Source organism: Myotis daubentonii, chromosome 8 (genome assembly GCF_963259705.1).
Source record: "Myotis daubentonii chromosome 8, mMyoDau2.1, whole genome shotgun sequence".
NCBI lineage: Eukaryota > Metazoa > Chordata > Mammalia > Chiroptera > Vespertilionidae > Myotis > Myotis daubentonii.
The window spans coordinates 68,997,603-69,013,743 of NC_081847.1; the positions used below are offsets into that span (position 1 = coordinate 68,997,603).

The 16,141-nt window shown below is 47.2% G+C and overlaps 1 protein-coding gene and 1 long non-coding RNA gene across 18 annotated transcripts in view; one reads left to right on the plus strand and one right to left on the minus strand.

The window, feature by feature from the left end:
• The window catches only part of LOC132239867 (uncharacterized), a 566,058-nt gene that overhangs the window by 32,993 nt on the left and 516,924 nt on the right, over positions 1-16,141 (minus strand). The gene's annotated exons all lie outside the window — the stretch shown is intronic.
• Positions 1-16,141, plus strand: part of ZMYND8 (zinc finger MYND-type containing 8) — a 110,740-nt gene that overhangs the window by 606 nt on the left and 93,993 nt on the right. For 11 of the 17 annotated variants that reach the window (XM_059706837.1, XM_059706836.1, XM_059706839.1 and 8 more), the window contains exons 2-3: positions 977-1,045; positions 8,992-9,062. In XM_059706837.1, coding sequence (XP_059562820.1) covers positions 977-1,045; positions 8,992-9,062 — 140 coding nt within the window. The remainder of the gene's footprint in view (positions 1-976; positions 1,046-8,991; positions 9,063-16,141) is intronic. The other 6 variants (XM_059706840.1, XM_059706846.1, XM_059706848.1 and 3 more) reach the window with 1 other exon arrangement.

The window sequence follows — 16,141 nt, forward strand, 5'->3', positions numbered from 1 at the left end:
GTCACATGGCTAAGTAGCCATTAGCCATAGCTCGATTTTGCAAACTGGCAAGGGCCTGGCACACCTTTACTTCCACCAGGACATGGTGTTTCTGAAATAGTTTGAAGCTAGATCCTGGTATGCCAAAAAAGAAGCTGTTTTTTTTTTTTTTTTTTTTCCTCCTCTTTCTCTCTCTCTCTCTCTGAGCAGTTTCCCCCCTGCACTATTGTCTTCTCTTGTGTCACATGCCTGCTGGGGGAAGAAAATGGAAGGTGAGCAAGCAGGCTCCTCTCTGAGGAGAGCTCATGGCAGACAGCAAAGCAGGCAAGTTTTCCTCTCCAAAGAGGTTCTGGGAAAGCTGGACTAAGTTTTGACCAGAGAGGACGTGTGTTTTTAAACAGAACCAAGCCCTCAGCACAGCAGGGCTCAGGAGAGCTCCTAGCTCCTGGGGCCTAGGTGGGTGGTGGTGTCTCTCCATGGTCTTTTCTCTCCCTACAGGGTTTCTTCACTTGAAACTACATTGTTCAGCCTTTTTTTCCTGACTTCTGTTGATAACAGAGTGTTTGGGCTTCTGCAAGCCAGCCTGCAGCCAGCAAATGTTTCTGAAAGTGTTTTCTAGGCTTTGGAGGAAGTTTTTGGAGTAGGGTTGGGGAGTGGGGGTGGGGGTAGGGGTGGGGGTGGGGGTGGGGGAGATGTTGGACAACATCCTGCAATAAATCTGTGAGGACTCTTTTTTGGATCCCTTAGCCCTCCTATTCTTGCATGATTTTCAATGAAGTAACGTATCTTTTATCCTTTTCTTTTTCCTTTCCTTCTCCCCCCTCCCCCCCTCATTGTATCATCTTCTGTCCTCCTGTGATAGTGCAGAGGAAATAAAATCACGTCTGTGGCTCATGACAGCATTCCCTATTCAGTTGTTGGGTTGTGTTGTTGTTGTGGTGTGTGTTTTTAATAATCCCATGTAACTGTTTTAAAAAAAATTTCCTTTTTGATCAAGTCCCAAATCTGCCAGCCTGTTCTCTCTTCTTAACTGTGGAAAAATGAGACGGTTGCTTGAACATGTTGGGTAAGTAAAGCGATCCATTTCCTCTGTGACCATGTATAAAGAGTTTGGCGCACATTTGGGGTCTGTTTATAGCAGGGGGTCTTGGCTATAGCAGTGGAGGGCTTTTCATTAGCAGGAACCAAACAAGGGCTTTTAAATAGTGTCTTGATTTTAGGTGACTGTTTGAATCCACTGTTTTTCCTGAGAACCTCAGCTAGGATTGAAGATTATACTTCCTGTTAACCCTCAGACAGGGGAGACATGTGCAGTTCATTGTGACTTGCCTGGAGACCTTTAATTGGGTTTGTTTGGATATTAGATAGAAGTCTGGGTAGGTGATCTGCTTGTGAAATATAAGAAAGTGCTTGTTCTTAAGAGTCACAGAGCCTTAAGCAAGTAGTGGGGCAGGAGCTGGTGGTGGTGTGTGGGTGTGTGTGTGGGTGTGTGGGTGGTGTGTGTGGGGTTAGTGGTGTCAGTACTCAGGTTTTAAGATACTAACACTGAGTGCAGAATCCCACCCACCAGCAAACTTGATTTGATTAAGGACTCACTGCAAAACAGATTTGGCCTCTTCCAAGTCTGACCCACACACATCTGTATGCATGCTTTCCTTTACTTATGAATTATTTCTTACTTTTTTCATTTCCCCTGATCTCTTAATGCTGCAGTTAGAACTTCAGAGTGAAAAAAGTGGACTCTTGTTTGGCGTTAGCTTCAGAATTTCCCTAGAAGTTCAGTGCATCAATTTCCAGCCTGGAGACCAATCCCGCATAGCTGTAAATGCTGGAAATATATTCAATTGCTGTGTTATGCCAACCTGATGGAGTCAATAATCTTTTTTTCCTTTTAAATTAGTGTCCAGCTTTTAGCACCCATGGGAGAAAAGGCTCATTTAATGGTGAGAAATGTACCAAATTCTAAGTTAAGAAAAGTCTGTGGAAGGCCAGCTTCTTAGAGTAAGATGTCAAGAGTTAATGATGTTTTATATACTTAAAACTGAACAGTTGGACTGCCCCACACAAGTCAGTTCAGACATTTAGCTATTTTCTTTGTTCTTGTCTCCTGACTGTAAATGGAAATTATATACTGAGGTTCGTGTGGCCTGCCTAGAAGCAATATCTAATCACAAGACTCCTGCTTTGGTGCCTTCAGTGTTTGCATAATGGCGTATTTGTTGGGCTGGAAGGAAACCTAAGGGCAAGGTATTTGTCCTCTAAAAGCTCACATTAAAAATGGCTCACACAGGTTTGCGAAGCCAAGATCTGTTTTCAAATGTGCAGCCAGCCCCAGCAAGTTCCCAATCTGGACCAAGCTAGTCACTTTTCCTGGGTACTGTGGCCACCCCTAAGCCTGAGTCTGTAACAAGTCAGTTGCTTTCAAAGCAGCATTATTTCCCAGTTTCAGTTAGGGGGTAAACATGTCTGCATTGCAGCAGGACCAGGTAGGCACAGCCGTGCTGGCTCACAGAGCAGCCCAATGGGGCTCCTCTCTCCAGCTTTTGAACCAATAGACTGGGAGGAAAGGTTACAGATTGACAATGGCAGTGGCCGAATTGAGACTGGGCCTTCTGGAAATTTCTACCATCTTTGTTCCTTTTAGGAAAAACAGATCCACCAAGCGGAAGAGTCTCCTGCATTCCATTCCTAAGGCATTTCTCCCCCCTCCCCTTTCTTTTTTCACATCAAGGTAGAATGTTCCCTCTGCCACGTTTGAAAATTGCAGAGGAAGGGACAGAACATGGGGCTGTTTTCCTTTTTCCTTCTGCCTCCTCAGTCCCTAAAGAGGACGCACAGCTGCAAGGAACAAACACAGACACACTGGACCTTTTGATTCCTCTCCCCCCCCCCCCCCTTTTCTTCCCCTTCAAGACCCTCCAGGATGGATTCACTTTCTGCTTTGGGAAATTAAGTGGCATTCACGTGGGGGGAGGGGGAGCCACTGCTTTTATTAGCTCCAGAAAATGGTCAGTGTTCCCTGTGTAACTGGGAATTAATTATATATAATCACTCAGTAAACTTTCTACGTAGTTTTTCTAATTGCCGGGCATGAACATGGTTAGCCTGTTGGAGCCCCATCCAGTTACTTTTGTAATTACTAGCTCAAAGATTTGAGTCAGAAAGAAGGAAACAATGGGGCATCTTGGATTATAAATTAAGGATGAAAACAATAGCACCCCCCCCTTCTTTCTTTCTTTTTCTCTCTTTCTTGTAACCCCTTTTCTTTCCCTGGGAGGACAGTGGCGAACGGCTTCAGGTCTTAAATAGGAGAGGAGGAAAGGACTCAATCTGTAAAAAGCCAGGGTGACAGAAACCCAGAAAACCCTGAAGGCAGAGGTAGGTTTTTTGAGTCCAACCACTTCACATGTGTGATCTCTTTGTTTCTTTTGCCTTTTCCCTTCTCTCTCTCTCTTGTAGCAGAGGCAACAAACATTTGTCAGCTGAGAAGCCCTAGGTCTGGCTTTGCCTCTGGTTGACCCTGAAAAGAAAGACCCTCAAAAAGTGCCTTTGCCACCGCACGCAGAGATTTAGTAAGGGAATATGTTGAGAAGCCCTGGTGTCGCTCTGAAATGCAAAAAACGAGGATTCACCCCTGGCTTTTCAGGTTGCCTAGGCTATGGCTGCCCTTCCCCCTCCCCAATCTCCTTCCAGATAAACAAGCTGGCGGGAGCCATTTCAGCCCTGCAGCCAGCCAGGCTGCTAGGCTGTCCCTCCTCATCAAGATTACCCACCTATCGGCCGGCCGGCGAGGAGCCAACTGCCTGCCCGTCCCAGCCCTGGCACAGCCTTGGGCACCATGCCCTCCCGTCTCCCCTGGAGGGAAAAAGCAGTCACCTTGAAACTCTCCCCTCCCAGCACCACGGCGCGGAGGCCAGTGCTCAGACCTGTAACCGTAGATTACATTATCCACTCTGAGGCTATCTGTTTGGCCTCTGAAAGCGGGTTTTGCAAAACCAGTGGTTAATTTTTAGGGCTCTGTTGGGGGTGGACCAAAATCTAATCTGTGCATTGGCTGAGCGAATATTTTACTGTTGTGTCCCTGCAGACTCCCAATTGTCTTTCCTTGATGCTGTCTTAGGACCGGCTGGGCATTTGGTGGCCGTGTTCAAGCTCCTAACACAGCCTTTTGATTTTACCTCGGCCTCGGACTGGGGTGCTGCCCTTTAGCTGGGCTTTTCAGGTGCCCGCTGTCCTGGAAGCCCTTTCATTTTACCTAGCTCCTTTTGGGTATGGATGCAAAGCTGGCTTTTAATATACCAACAAGGGGAAATGGACTTCCTTCCTTCCCCTCGCCAGCCTGCTGCTCCCTTGTAACATGTGTGTGCGCGTGTTTTGCACCGACACCTGTCTGTCCGCAGCTTCTGCCACACGCCTGCCTGTTTCCTAATCTTCAACCGCCTAATTCGAGGGCAGAGGGGGCCTCTTCTCAGAGCCTCATGGTGCAGGCTCAGGATCCGAAAGAGAAGGGTTTTCCTTAGGAACCTGTGACTTCACAAACTCCCCCCTGTCATTGCAGGGTTTTTTTTTTTTTTTTTAAGCTTCCACACGTTGGGTTGTTGGTGCCCTCTGGTTGAGCGCTGCCTGGTTCAGATCTTTAGGAGGGTGGCTTGAAAAGTAGCAGGGCTGCCTAACCACGAGCTGCAGCTATTGAACAAACTGCTACCATTTTAGCTTCAGCCCAGGAATGAGGGAGGCAGTGTTGCCAGACGCCATTTTAAGAATCCTGCATAAATAGCTTAGCTACCGATGACTCTGCCCGTTTTAGGTGAGTGCTTATATAAAGCTGCTCTGCTAACCGTCCCCCCCCCCCCCATTAAAACAAAATGAATTGCAGATTTAGGGGAGCATGGTTTTTAAAATTTGATGTTGGTTATTTTGTGATCTAGAAGAGGAAGGTGTTGTGTCTTGGGGATTAACTATTTCTTACAGCCTGGACCAGTTTGGGATTCTGAATGAAAGTGAAAAAGCTGAAGGAAAAGTCCTTTGGAATGATGCATGATTCTTTGAATTGCTGCGGGGTGATCCTCAGCTGTAGAGCCAGAGTCTCGTGCATGCTGATTGTATATTCTAGATGGGTTTAGATATTCTTGGTTAAAAGTCAAGTAGTAGGGACACTTGGGGGAAAGAAAGATCTGGGCATTGTGTATCCAGGCATTTTTCTGTTAAAACTATATGTATATATATTTTTCTCTCTCTCCCTTTTGGAAGTGCTCAGGGGATGGGATTCCTGGGAATTACGGACCAGCCTTGAGTCCTCAGAATTAATAATCAGAAGGCTTACAGCATCCTGGAGGTGCAGCAGTTCATCTGCAACTTTTAATTGCTCTTTTTTAAAAGTGCATGCAGGTTAAGAGGGAAGCATAGGTTTTCTTGCTCAGGCATTGGGAGAGAAATCTTTTATTCTTTCTGGGACTGGCTGGCATGCCCTTGGTTATATTTGCAGGCACTGTTATTTCTTGAATTGTCTGAACTGTATCTGTAAAATCCAGAGGCAGGTGACTTGGGTAAATGTGAGTGTAAGAAGTGGTGGTGGTAACATTTGTATACAACTAGTTGATGGTGAATTTTCCTGTGGGGGGAGAGACGGTAGTTTGATTTTCAGCTAGTATTACCCCTTTCCTCATGTGGGTATCCTCAGCTTTCCCTGCAGATTTTAAAAGAAAAGAAAAGAAAAAGTAATGTCAGTTTGAAACAAGTGCTTGTTGTCCCCTTGTTTTTTGACCTAGGTAATCCCGGGTTGCTGGAAGCTAACAGATAGGGAAGAAAAGATGCTGGATGTTTCCTAAGACTTTAATGTGTGAATAACAAGAGTTGAAAGCCCTTTCTGCAGATGCATCCACCTTGTCTTTTTAACAATTATGGTTATTTGACTCTGTGTGTGTGTGTGTGTGTGTGTTTAATCCAAATGACTGAACTGTTCTTAACCTAAATTGACCAAGATCTGTGGGGCATTCAGACAGGTACAAACCTTTCTCACCACCACTTTTGATAAAGTATAAATAGGTTTTCCCCTAATAACATACTAATATTTAAAACGAAGCCAAAAGAAAAAAAAAAAAAACAACAACACAGCAAACCTGAGTTCAGTGGTGTAGAAAAAGGAAGTCCCTTTAGATGTGGCTATGCAAAATGACTAATTTTGCATTCTGGTCTTTGCTTTTGTAAATGATTCCCCCACCCCCCCTCTAATGCATAGACACTGCAATTTCCTTTAATCAAATACAAATTATTGTATGCATTGTGTGCACATACATGTGCATGTACGGGTTCCCTTTGGAATGATGGCTTGCTGATTGGTGAAAAAGATGGTTTTCTGAAATTGTTGTGCTCAGAATCCTTGCTAAAGCTGGTGGTGCTATTGCTAAAGTTAGGTGATTATGGTGGCCCACTTGCAATACTTGGAAAGATAAAACAGCTTAACTCCCCACCCCCACCCCCACCCCCTTGTCTGCTTCAGAATTGATTATCTTAAACTCAGCAGCAAATAGCCCCTACATCACTAGTTTGCATTTTCTTAGCCTCACAACAGCATTTCTGCTGAAAGTATTCAACTCCTCTAGGCTGTTACAAGCCAAATCATTGTTCTCTTGAACACAGCCCTCCTCCATGATCCATATACCTTTGAATGTCTTCATCCCTGCAGAAATACTTCCAGTGGGCTTTTGGGGCTCTGTTATGCATACATTGTCTCTTTCACGACCAGACATTTTGGTTGGACCCCAGATTAGCATTTTTCTCTGTCACTCCAAATATGGGATTGGTTTCAAGAAGTTTAAGATTTCACATACTTCATGCTAGAGGGGGAAACAATTCTAGTTGGTAGAAAAGATCAAGGTGGCTATTTGTTCCTTTGAAGTGGACCATCTATCCAGCTCTGAAGGCTGCGTGGGGCTTTTTGTTAAAATTTATTTCCAGTCACCCCAAGCAAGAAACCATCACCAGTATCTATTTGGACAACCTGTGTGTGGGGCAGGCAGGGTGTGTTTCTGAGTTGAGAATGTGTGCCTCTTAAGTTGGAGTAGAAGGTATTAGTGCTAAAATCACCTTCCACCGTCACCGCTGTATTATTGCATGTTAGCGATGTGCTTAAATGTAAAAGGCTGCTTCCTTCTGATGAAAACCGTTCGTGACAATCTGTCAGTTGTTTCTGGTGATTTGTGTCACAGCCTTTCTCTACAGATGCAGTGCAAATGAAATTGTTAACGGGGTTCAATATCAGAGAGCGAAAGGTGTTAATATGCTGATTTAAAACCAAACTACCTTTCTTCTCAGTGCTGGCACTAGGGAAGTTTGAGGCCTCCAAGTTCTTACAATTTAACTCTAAGCCATCATCTCTTCCTTTCTATGTAGTTCCCATTTTGAAGAACTCTCTTCCCCCAACAAACCTGGAACTCCCCTAAACATACCTCCATGTGACAGGCCCTCTTGGACTCTTTTGTCCCAGACAGTCCCAGACTACTGACTGCAGAACGACACTCATCCTACCTCTCCTGCCCGGCCTCCCTCCTGTCCTGGCTTTGGGTCTTCCCAGTGTAAAATTCTAGCCATAGCCATTGGGAACACACCCTTTTCTTGTTGAATCACAGTCGGGTGGAATTGCATTAGAGTAATTGTTAAGATTCTTTTTGTTGTTGTTGTTAAATCTTTACCTGAGTAAATTTTCCCCCATTGATTTTTAGATAGAGTGGAAGGGTGGGGGGAGGGGAGAGGGAGGGGGGGAGAGAGAGAGAGAGAGAGAGAGAGAGAGAGAGAGAGAGAGAGAGAGAGAGAGAGAGAGAGAGAGAAAGGGGGGGGGAAAGAGATGGAGAAGTGGGTAGAGAGAGAGAGAAACATTGATGTGAGAGACACATTGATTGGTTGCCTCCCACACACACTCCAGATAGAACCTGAAACCTAGATACGTGCTCTTGACTGGGAACCTGAGACCCTTTGGTGCTGAGACCGACACTCTAACCACTGAGCAACACTGGCCAGGGCTGTTAAGATTCTTATCACTTCACTGTCAGCCCCAGAATGTTGAAGTTCTTCGTATCTCACCATTTGCACCTATTTAAGCAGACTTTCACTGGCTTGATTTAGGGGTGTGTGTGTGTGTGTGTGTGTGTGTGTAAGATATAAAATGGTTTGTACTCTATTCAGTGGGAGTTCCAGAAGAGAAAGGGAGAGAAGATTCTGATGGACCTTCCCAGCAAAAGGGGCCTGCTTTCTCGCGTCTCTCCCCAACCCCCATCTCTCAGCCTCTCTTTCAAAGAATCCTTCCTCCTTCCACTTTAGTGGTGGGGAATAATTAGTCACAGCTCAAAAGAGTGCCATTGCTTTCTCTAAGCCATGCCTGCTGCCCAGAGGACACATCCCTGGGGGTGGGGGATGGGAGTGTGGAGACCCCGTCCTAGCTCCTGGGGTAAATGCTGGTGGCTTGAATGTTTCCAGACAAGGCTTTTTGCTTCTAGCCGGGGCAGATTTTTCTACTTTGCAATTCTGTACATTTCCCCCCTGTTCCTGCCTCTTCTTGAAATTGTAAGATGCAGCAGGGAGGTCTGAGAAATGCTGTTTGCCTTACAGAATTCAGACATCAGAACTCTGCATACCCTGCAAACCCCCTCCTACCTGAATCCGGTGTTAACAGACACTTGTTTACTCCAAGGCTGGGTGCTCATTGGCCCATGGGGGCAGATTGTAATTGTGTATCTAAAAAAATGCTCTTTGCATCCCCCACCAGCACGATAACTGGAGTCGTAATTTGACTTAAAGAAAGGACAACCCGGTGCTTAAAAATACTCCTTTAGGAGGCATTACCCTTTGTTTGCAATCAGGTGTGGGTTTCTCCCCACCCCCACCCCCCCAGCCCTCCATAAGGATGGGGGATTGTCTTAAAGTTGGGTTTGTCGTTAGGACTTCTAAATAGCTAGCTGCCCCCATGGGGCAAGTTCTCAGTCTACCTAAACCTGAACGTAATTTGCTCTGTTTCAGCTTGGCCGAGGAGGAAATCAAAACAGAACAGGAGGTGGTAGAGGGCATGGATATCTCTACTCGCTCCAAAGGTGAGTGAAAATCTCGTATTATCTATTCCAGATCAGAGGAGGAAATTGGAATTTCTCTTTCTTGTGGTGGCGCAGCCAAGTGTGGCTCTATGAGCCGAGGCTGCAACAACGCGCCTCCGATTTTGAGCTGCGAGACCTTAGATGGATGAACCTGATTTATGGAGAAATCTCTTTCTGCTTTTCTTGCCCTTGCGTGTCTGTGCAGGTAGACCGACCTGTCGGGGGTTGTCCACGAGCACACGTTTTCTATCTTGACTAAGGGTGCTGGCTGCCTCTCTGCAGGGTGACTTTCAGGAACCAGAATTTAAATAAAGTACGTTCTGGAAGCGAGCCATCTCCAGCTGCTGCAGGTTCCTTATGTTAATAAACCTGACCCGTGTGGAATCACGGAAGTGGGAGAAAATGCAGGGCTTTCTGGAATTCGGGGGCCGGTATTTGCATTTAGGACAAAATTTAGCAAATTAGAGCAAACACAGTGGACGTTTCCTAATACAGAAACCTGTATGTTAGACTCCTCCAGCTTCTAATTGAGGGGTTGGGACTTTCTGTTTGGTGTGTGTGAGATTTCATGAGGCTTCCCCAAAAGGGAAGCAGTTGCTCACTTTTGCCTCCAGGGTGCCTTTGAAAATGAGCGACTGGAGTATTTTTCATATCTTTGGTTGATGAAAATGCTCATCTCTAAACTTAATGGTTGTACCACCCTGTTGTTACTGCTTTGACGAGGCGCTGAGTGCCTGCTCTGAGCGCTCAGCCTGGTGCTCGGGGGCACGGGGGAGGCCAGAGGGCTGGGGAGAGGGTTGTTGACAGACTCACCCAGAAGGACTCCCATCTCGCTAGCTAGAGAGCCACACAAAAGTGGCTCCCTAAATGCGGCTGCAATAACAAAGGTTTTTGAGGATTTTTATGAGCTTGTCATTTTGGGTAGAGATAGGGGTCATCTCGCCATGGCTGGGACCTGGGTATGGGAGCTGGCTGTTGCTGGGGCTGGCCTGACAGATGGAGGATTGGCATGGTCCAGAGAGGAGGCGGGAGGCACCTCCTGTTGGAAGGCCAGGCTGCCCATGTGGGTGGTCTGTGCCTGGGGGGCGGGGGAAGGGAGAGAATCACTGCGAGAGGTTGGCAGGGTGGGCCCAGTCAGTGGGCGCTTCATCTTTCATCACAGCCCCCATCCAGCCCGTGGGGGCCATCAGTGGGGGAGTTTTGAGCTAGGAAAGAACCTTCCCGAAGGGGTGTTGTGAGACAGAGGTTAAGGGAGTGTGGCCCAGCCCCCTCCCCCCCTTGCGGTCAGAGGGTGGAGGGAGAACCCAGAAAAGGAAGCTGGAGATGGGGGTCTCCTGCTGTTCAGTTTCCTGTGGGGCTTGGACACCTTCTGTCTCTGTGCCTCCGTTTTCTTCTCTGTAAAATGGGGTGTTAGGTTAGATTCTAAAATTCCTCCCACCTTGGCCTTCTCCTGTAGAAAGAATACTCAGAGGGACCCTTTCCCTCTCCCCACGTGGGAGCCTATCTATTCTTCAATAAATTTCCACCTTTGCTAGGAAGGAAGGAAGGAAGGAAGGAAGGGAGGAAGGAAGGAAGAGAGAGAAAGAATACTCTGAGTATTTTGAAGGCTGTGCTTGGACCAGGAGCTTTCTCATACTGAATTCCTCCAATGCCCATTTGGTGGGATGTTGTTGCCATTTTGCAGATGAGGAAACTGAGGCCCTCAAGGGCACTATCTCACAGGCAGTAAGTGGCAGACCTGAGCGAGGCTCTGACTCCAAGGAGGTGCTTCCTTCCTGGAGCCCCGCTGTGGAGACTTCTCCAAGAGGGTCAAAGGCGGGGTTTGTCACTGTCACGGGTGGGGGGCTGGGAGGCCTGCTTTGGTCAGTACACCCCCTTTCCCTATTGAGAATAGGGTGGAGCACCCTATTCCCTTTCCCGTAAGGGTGGAGACCTCTCTTCTTCCACCTCCCTAGACATCCTAGCTCTTCACCAGGTGGCATCTTCCTCCGACTGCTACATGAAGTGTGACCACTGTCCCTCTTTCTTATCTACCCCACTCCAACCCTCCTCCTATAACAGCTAGGGCGATCAAAAAAGCATTGGTCAGATCTGTCCCATCTTGCTGAGTCCTTCCACTGACCTTCCAGTGCCCCGAGGCTCAAGTCTGAGGCCTCCATGCCCTCCCTACCCGAGCCGGCTTGTTCACCTTGTGACATTCTGTTTACCTCCTCCCCTTCCGCCCCTTGACTCCACTTGAGCTTCCGGGCCCCTTTCCCCTCTGTTTTCTCCTCAGGGCCCCGTGTGTCCTGTGCCCTTTGCTGGGAACATGGTGCCCTGGGTCCTGCTGCCTATTTCTCATCTCAGATTCATCTCTGACACCATCTCCTTAGAGAGGCCTTTAGTGGCCATGCAGTCCACAGGAGCCGTTCCATCATTTTCTGTTACTTTTAGTAACAAACTTCTAATTTTAGATTTCCAGATAAGTTGTGAAAATAGTGCAGAGTATTCTCATATCAAACGCCCCCCCCCCCCCAGTTTTCCTATTATTAACCTCATGCATTAGTATGTTTTATTTGTCACAAGAAACCCATCCATACTGATGTTATTACCAACTAAAGTCCATGCTTTGTTCAGATTTCCTTAGTTTTTCCATTAAGGTCCCTTTTCTTTCTTTCTTTCTTTTTTTTTTCTCCCTGTTAATCCCCCCCAGAGGATATTTTTTCCATTGATTTTGGGAGGGAGGGAGGGGAGAGGAAGAGAAAGAAAGGGAGAGAGAGAGAGAGAGAGAGAGAGAGAGAGAGAGATCGATTGGTTGCCTCCTGCATGCGCCCTGGCCTACAACCCAGGTACATACCCTTGACCAAGAATTGAACCCAAGACCTTTCGGTGTGCGGGCTGGTGCTCTAACCACTGAGCAGTGCTGGCTAGGGCTAAAGTCCCTTTTCTGTCCCAGGATTCCACATAGGATACAACATTATATTTAGTTACACGTCTTCTTCGACTTGTCTTGGCTCTCACAACTTCTCAGTTTTTGTTTTTGATGACCTTGAAGGTGTTGAGGAATACTCGTCAGGTATTTTGTACGGTGTCACTCAACTGGGATTTATCTCATGTTTTTTTTCATTATTGGACTGGAGTGGACTGGAATAATGGGGTTTTGGGGAAGAAGACCACAGAATAAAGTGCCATTTCATCACATCATATTAAGGGTACCCATTATAAACGGATTATGTTGACCGTGACCCCAGATGCTCAGGTGGCCTTTGTCAGTTTTCTCCCCTTCCACACTGTATGCTTTAGAAGGAAGTCACAATGCCCAGCTCACATGGAGTGGGGAGTTATATTCCTCCTCCTTAAGGCCAGAATATCTACATAAATTACTTGGAATTCTTCTGTATGGGAGATTTGCCTCTTTTTCCCATTTCTTTATCCAATCACTTATATCATCATGGACTCAATTATTTTCTACTTCGGGTTATACAGTCCTATACTAATTTACTTTGTTGCTCAAATTACTTCAGCATTGGCCATTGGGAGCATTTCAGTATCCCTTTGACATCATTGGGTGGTTGACTGATTGATTGATTAATTGAACACTTTTCTTACTTCCTGCCACTACAAGATGCTTTAGGCTCCTCTTGCGTATTTTCTGTCACAGCCCTAGCATTGGTCATTTGCCCAAGGAATCTTGCTTTCGTTCATTGGAGAACAGCTTTAGAAACCAGGATCCAAGTGCTCAGTGTGCTCCTTGCTACTGATGAGTCTTTGCTCCTACGTCCTCTCAGCGGACAGCAAGGAAAAGGGTTCCTAGCCCATCTATATACACATATCTATAGGTATTTCTACCTTTATATAAAATTAAATGGGTTCATACACTTGTCTCCACTTCTGATCCATTACCGCATGGACCACTCCAGCCTTCTCCCCTTATCTGTAGCATTCCACCATCTGCCATTTGTTTACCGTTTTCCGGTACATTTTAAATCTTCGGTGTACAGCTGGATGAACTTCCAATACATGTGCACTCATGGGACTGCAACCTAGAGCAAGATAATTGAATATTTGCAGCATTCCAGAAGGTTCCTCAAAATCACTCCTGATTTTTTCTTCATCTCCCTTGTCCATGACCTTGTAATTCTTTTTTTAAAAAAATATTTTATTGATTTTTTTACAGAGAGGAATAGAGAGTTAGAAACATCAATGAGAGAGAAATATCGATCAGCTGCCTCCTGCACACCCCCTACTGGGGATGTTCCTGCAACCAAGGTACATGCCCTTGACCAGAATTGAACCTGGGACCCTTCAGTCCGCAGGTCGATGCTCTTTCCACTGAGCAAAACCCGTTAGGGCGTAATTCTGTTTTTTTTTAAAAAATATATTTTATTGATTTTTTACAGAGAGGAAGAGAGAGAGATAGAGAGTTAGAAACATCGATGAGAGAGACATCGATCAGCTGCCTCCTGCACATCTCCTACTGGGGATGTGCCTGCAACCCAGGTACATGTCCTTGACCGGAATCGAACCTGGGACCCTTTAGTCCGCAGGCCGACGCTCTATCCACTGAGCCAAACCGGTTCGGCAGGGCGTAATTCTTATTTATTTGTTTGTTGGTGGTCTTCTCTACTAAGATGTAGGCTCCTTTGCTCCTCATGTCCTAGGCCCCCTTGCTCGACCCCTCCCTCCCATTCGAGATGCAGGACGGCATGAAGACATAGAAAATCCTCGCTTTTAGAGCCAGGCTCCTTGGGTTCACCTGCTAGTTTGTGCCCTGCCTCGTTAGGCTATTCTTTGTGACTCAGTTTCCCCGTATGCGTGGGGATGATGAAGATAGAGAGTTTCGGTGAAGATTAAATTTGCTCACACAGGCGGAGTGCTCAGAATGGTGCCTGGGACGAGGTGGGCGCTCAGAAGTGTTAGCCATGGTTAGAACTGGCATGAACCGGCATGAGTTTGCATTGGTAAGCCTATTGGGTAGAGATCCTACGTACCACATTCCACAACTGCCCCCACTTACAGCCTCCAGGAGGAGGGCTTGGAGGTGAATCCGGAAGCAGTGCCCAGGTAACGAAGAACTGGGTCGGGTGACCTGGCAGGCAGGCGCAGGCCAGCTTCTTAGCCCGCGGGCCTCCGAGGCATTGGAGAAAGATGGTCTGCAGCTGTTTGGACTGCTTCTCCCAGGGCGTCTGGGGCCCCTGTTCTAGTGGGGAGTTTGTGAACAGGAGGAGGGGTCACCTGGTTTCGAGGGGGACCTTTCTCTCCCCGGCGGCTGCCTTGGATGGCTTTCTTTGTGTGGAACTGAGCTCCCGTCACCCAGGGGCAGCCTCTGTGTCTAGGGAACTTTCTGACAGAGCCTCTTGGGTCAGGCAAGGAAATTGCATACACACAGGCCCGGAGTGATGATGATGAGCCTGGGTTGCTGGGGTTCTGAGCGCCGAAGTCATCATGGTCAAAATGTGAGGTTTGCAAAGGCTGATGGGATGAAGCCTTATCTCTCAGTCCTCATCATTCCCAAATCCGAGGCGTGGCGATCTGGGCTCAGTGAATACACACTTCATCCTGCGGCCTGTTTTTCTCGTGGTTTGGGAATTCCTTGCTTCAGTCCCTACACGACTCCATCCCTGTTGGGTTCTTTGGTTGTGAGCAGTGGAAGCCGCTGGTTAACTGGAGAGGAAGGGGAAGAGGAGGGTGGTCTGTCAGCTCATGGGGTCGATGGGCAGGCCGGAGGTCTGGGACTGCTCTGGGGCATGGAACTGTGTACAGCCTCCTCAGGAACGACAGGGCAAAGTCCCCAGGGAGAGTCTCACCCAGGGAGAGTGTCATGTGCCTGCACTTTGGCCAGGGAAGGGCTGGTGTCTGGACACCAGAATTGCCCACATCCGGGAAGAGATAATTCCTTCACAGAAGATGAAGTGACTACTCAGGCATCTTGGGAAACTGGCAGTGGTATTACTTGGGAAACTTAGAAATGCTGACAGTAATTGGCTCCAAATTCTCAAATCCTATTACTACATCTGGTCCGTATGACCTTTCAGGTTCTCTGACCAAATTTTAGTTGGGACACCCCCTTCCCCCTGACACGTACTCACTTATGAACTGAGTAATTTCCAAGCCGGTCGTTGTCGCTGCGCCAGCCTTGGCATTTACCGTGCGTTTTGAGTTCTCGGGAGATCAAGCTATCGAGCTTTCAGGATGTCAGGTTGACATTTGTGTCTGAGGGCAGTGATCTGCGGAAGATGCTCAGGCATACATCGGAGTACCGTCTAGATGTCAAGTGTGTTTGCCGTGCGAGTGTTTTCCGAGTGCTTATTAGGGGCCGGGTATTTTATGCAGATTACGTCATTTGATTCTCATGATAACGTGATGATGTGGGTGTGTTGTTAGTCCCATTTTACAGTTAGGGAAACTGAGACTCAGGGACGAATGAAATGGCTTAGTGGAGAACTGGGATCAGGTTTTATCTTTGAATTTAAACCTTTGGACTTTGGTCATGAGCTCTGTCCCAAGGGTTCCAAGTTGGTGTCTGCAGGGGCCAGTGAGTGTAGCTGGCATCTAGGATTTCTGGAGTCTTTGGTGAATAGCAGAGTGTCTGCACCGAAGGGGGAGGGTGCCTCCAGCTGATCCTTCCCTGACCAGCAGGAATATGACTCACTGGGTGTTGCCACTGGGATATTTTTCTGTAAAAACGCCTGATGGAAATATGGTCCGTGCAGCCCATTTTCTGAAAGACGATGCATGAACCCAACAAAACACACCTCTGGTTCAGGAGTGGCTGAGGTTGTCAGTTTGCATCCTCTGCACGAGATTGGTCACAGCGCAGCTCGTGCCAGGATTGTGGCCACCTCATGCGTGCGTGAGTCCGAACAAGCCCCTCCAAAGCTGGGGACTTGAAATCTGAAAAAGGATGGGCCCCGCGAGTTCACGTCTCCATACAAAGGCGTCCCTGTTTGGGCTGCTTGCGTCTTGATCCTGCCATGTGTGCATTTTGCGGTAATGATTGTGGTGTGCGGATGCTAGGCTGCCAAAGCTGAAACTTTTTTTTTTTTTTAAATGTCTGTGTAATGTCACCCGCACAAGGGAATGAGCCGCTTGGAAACCAT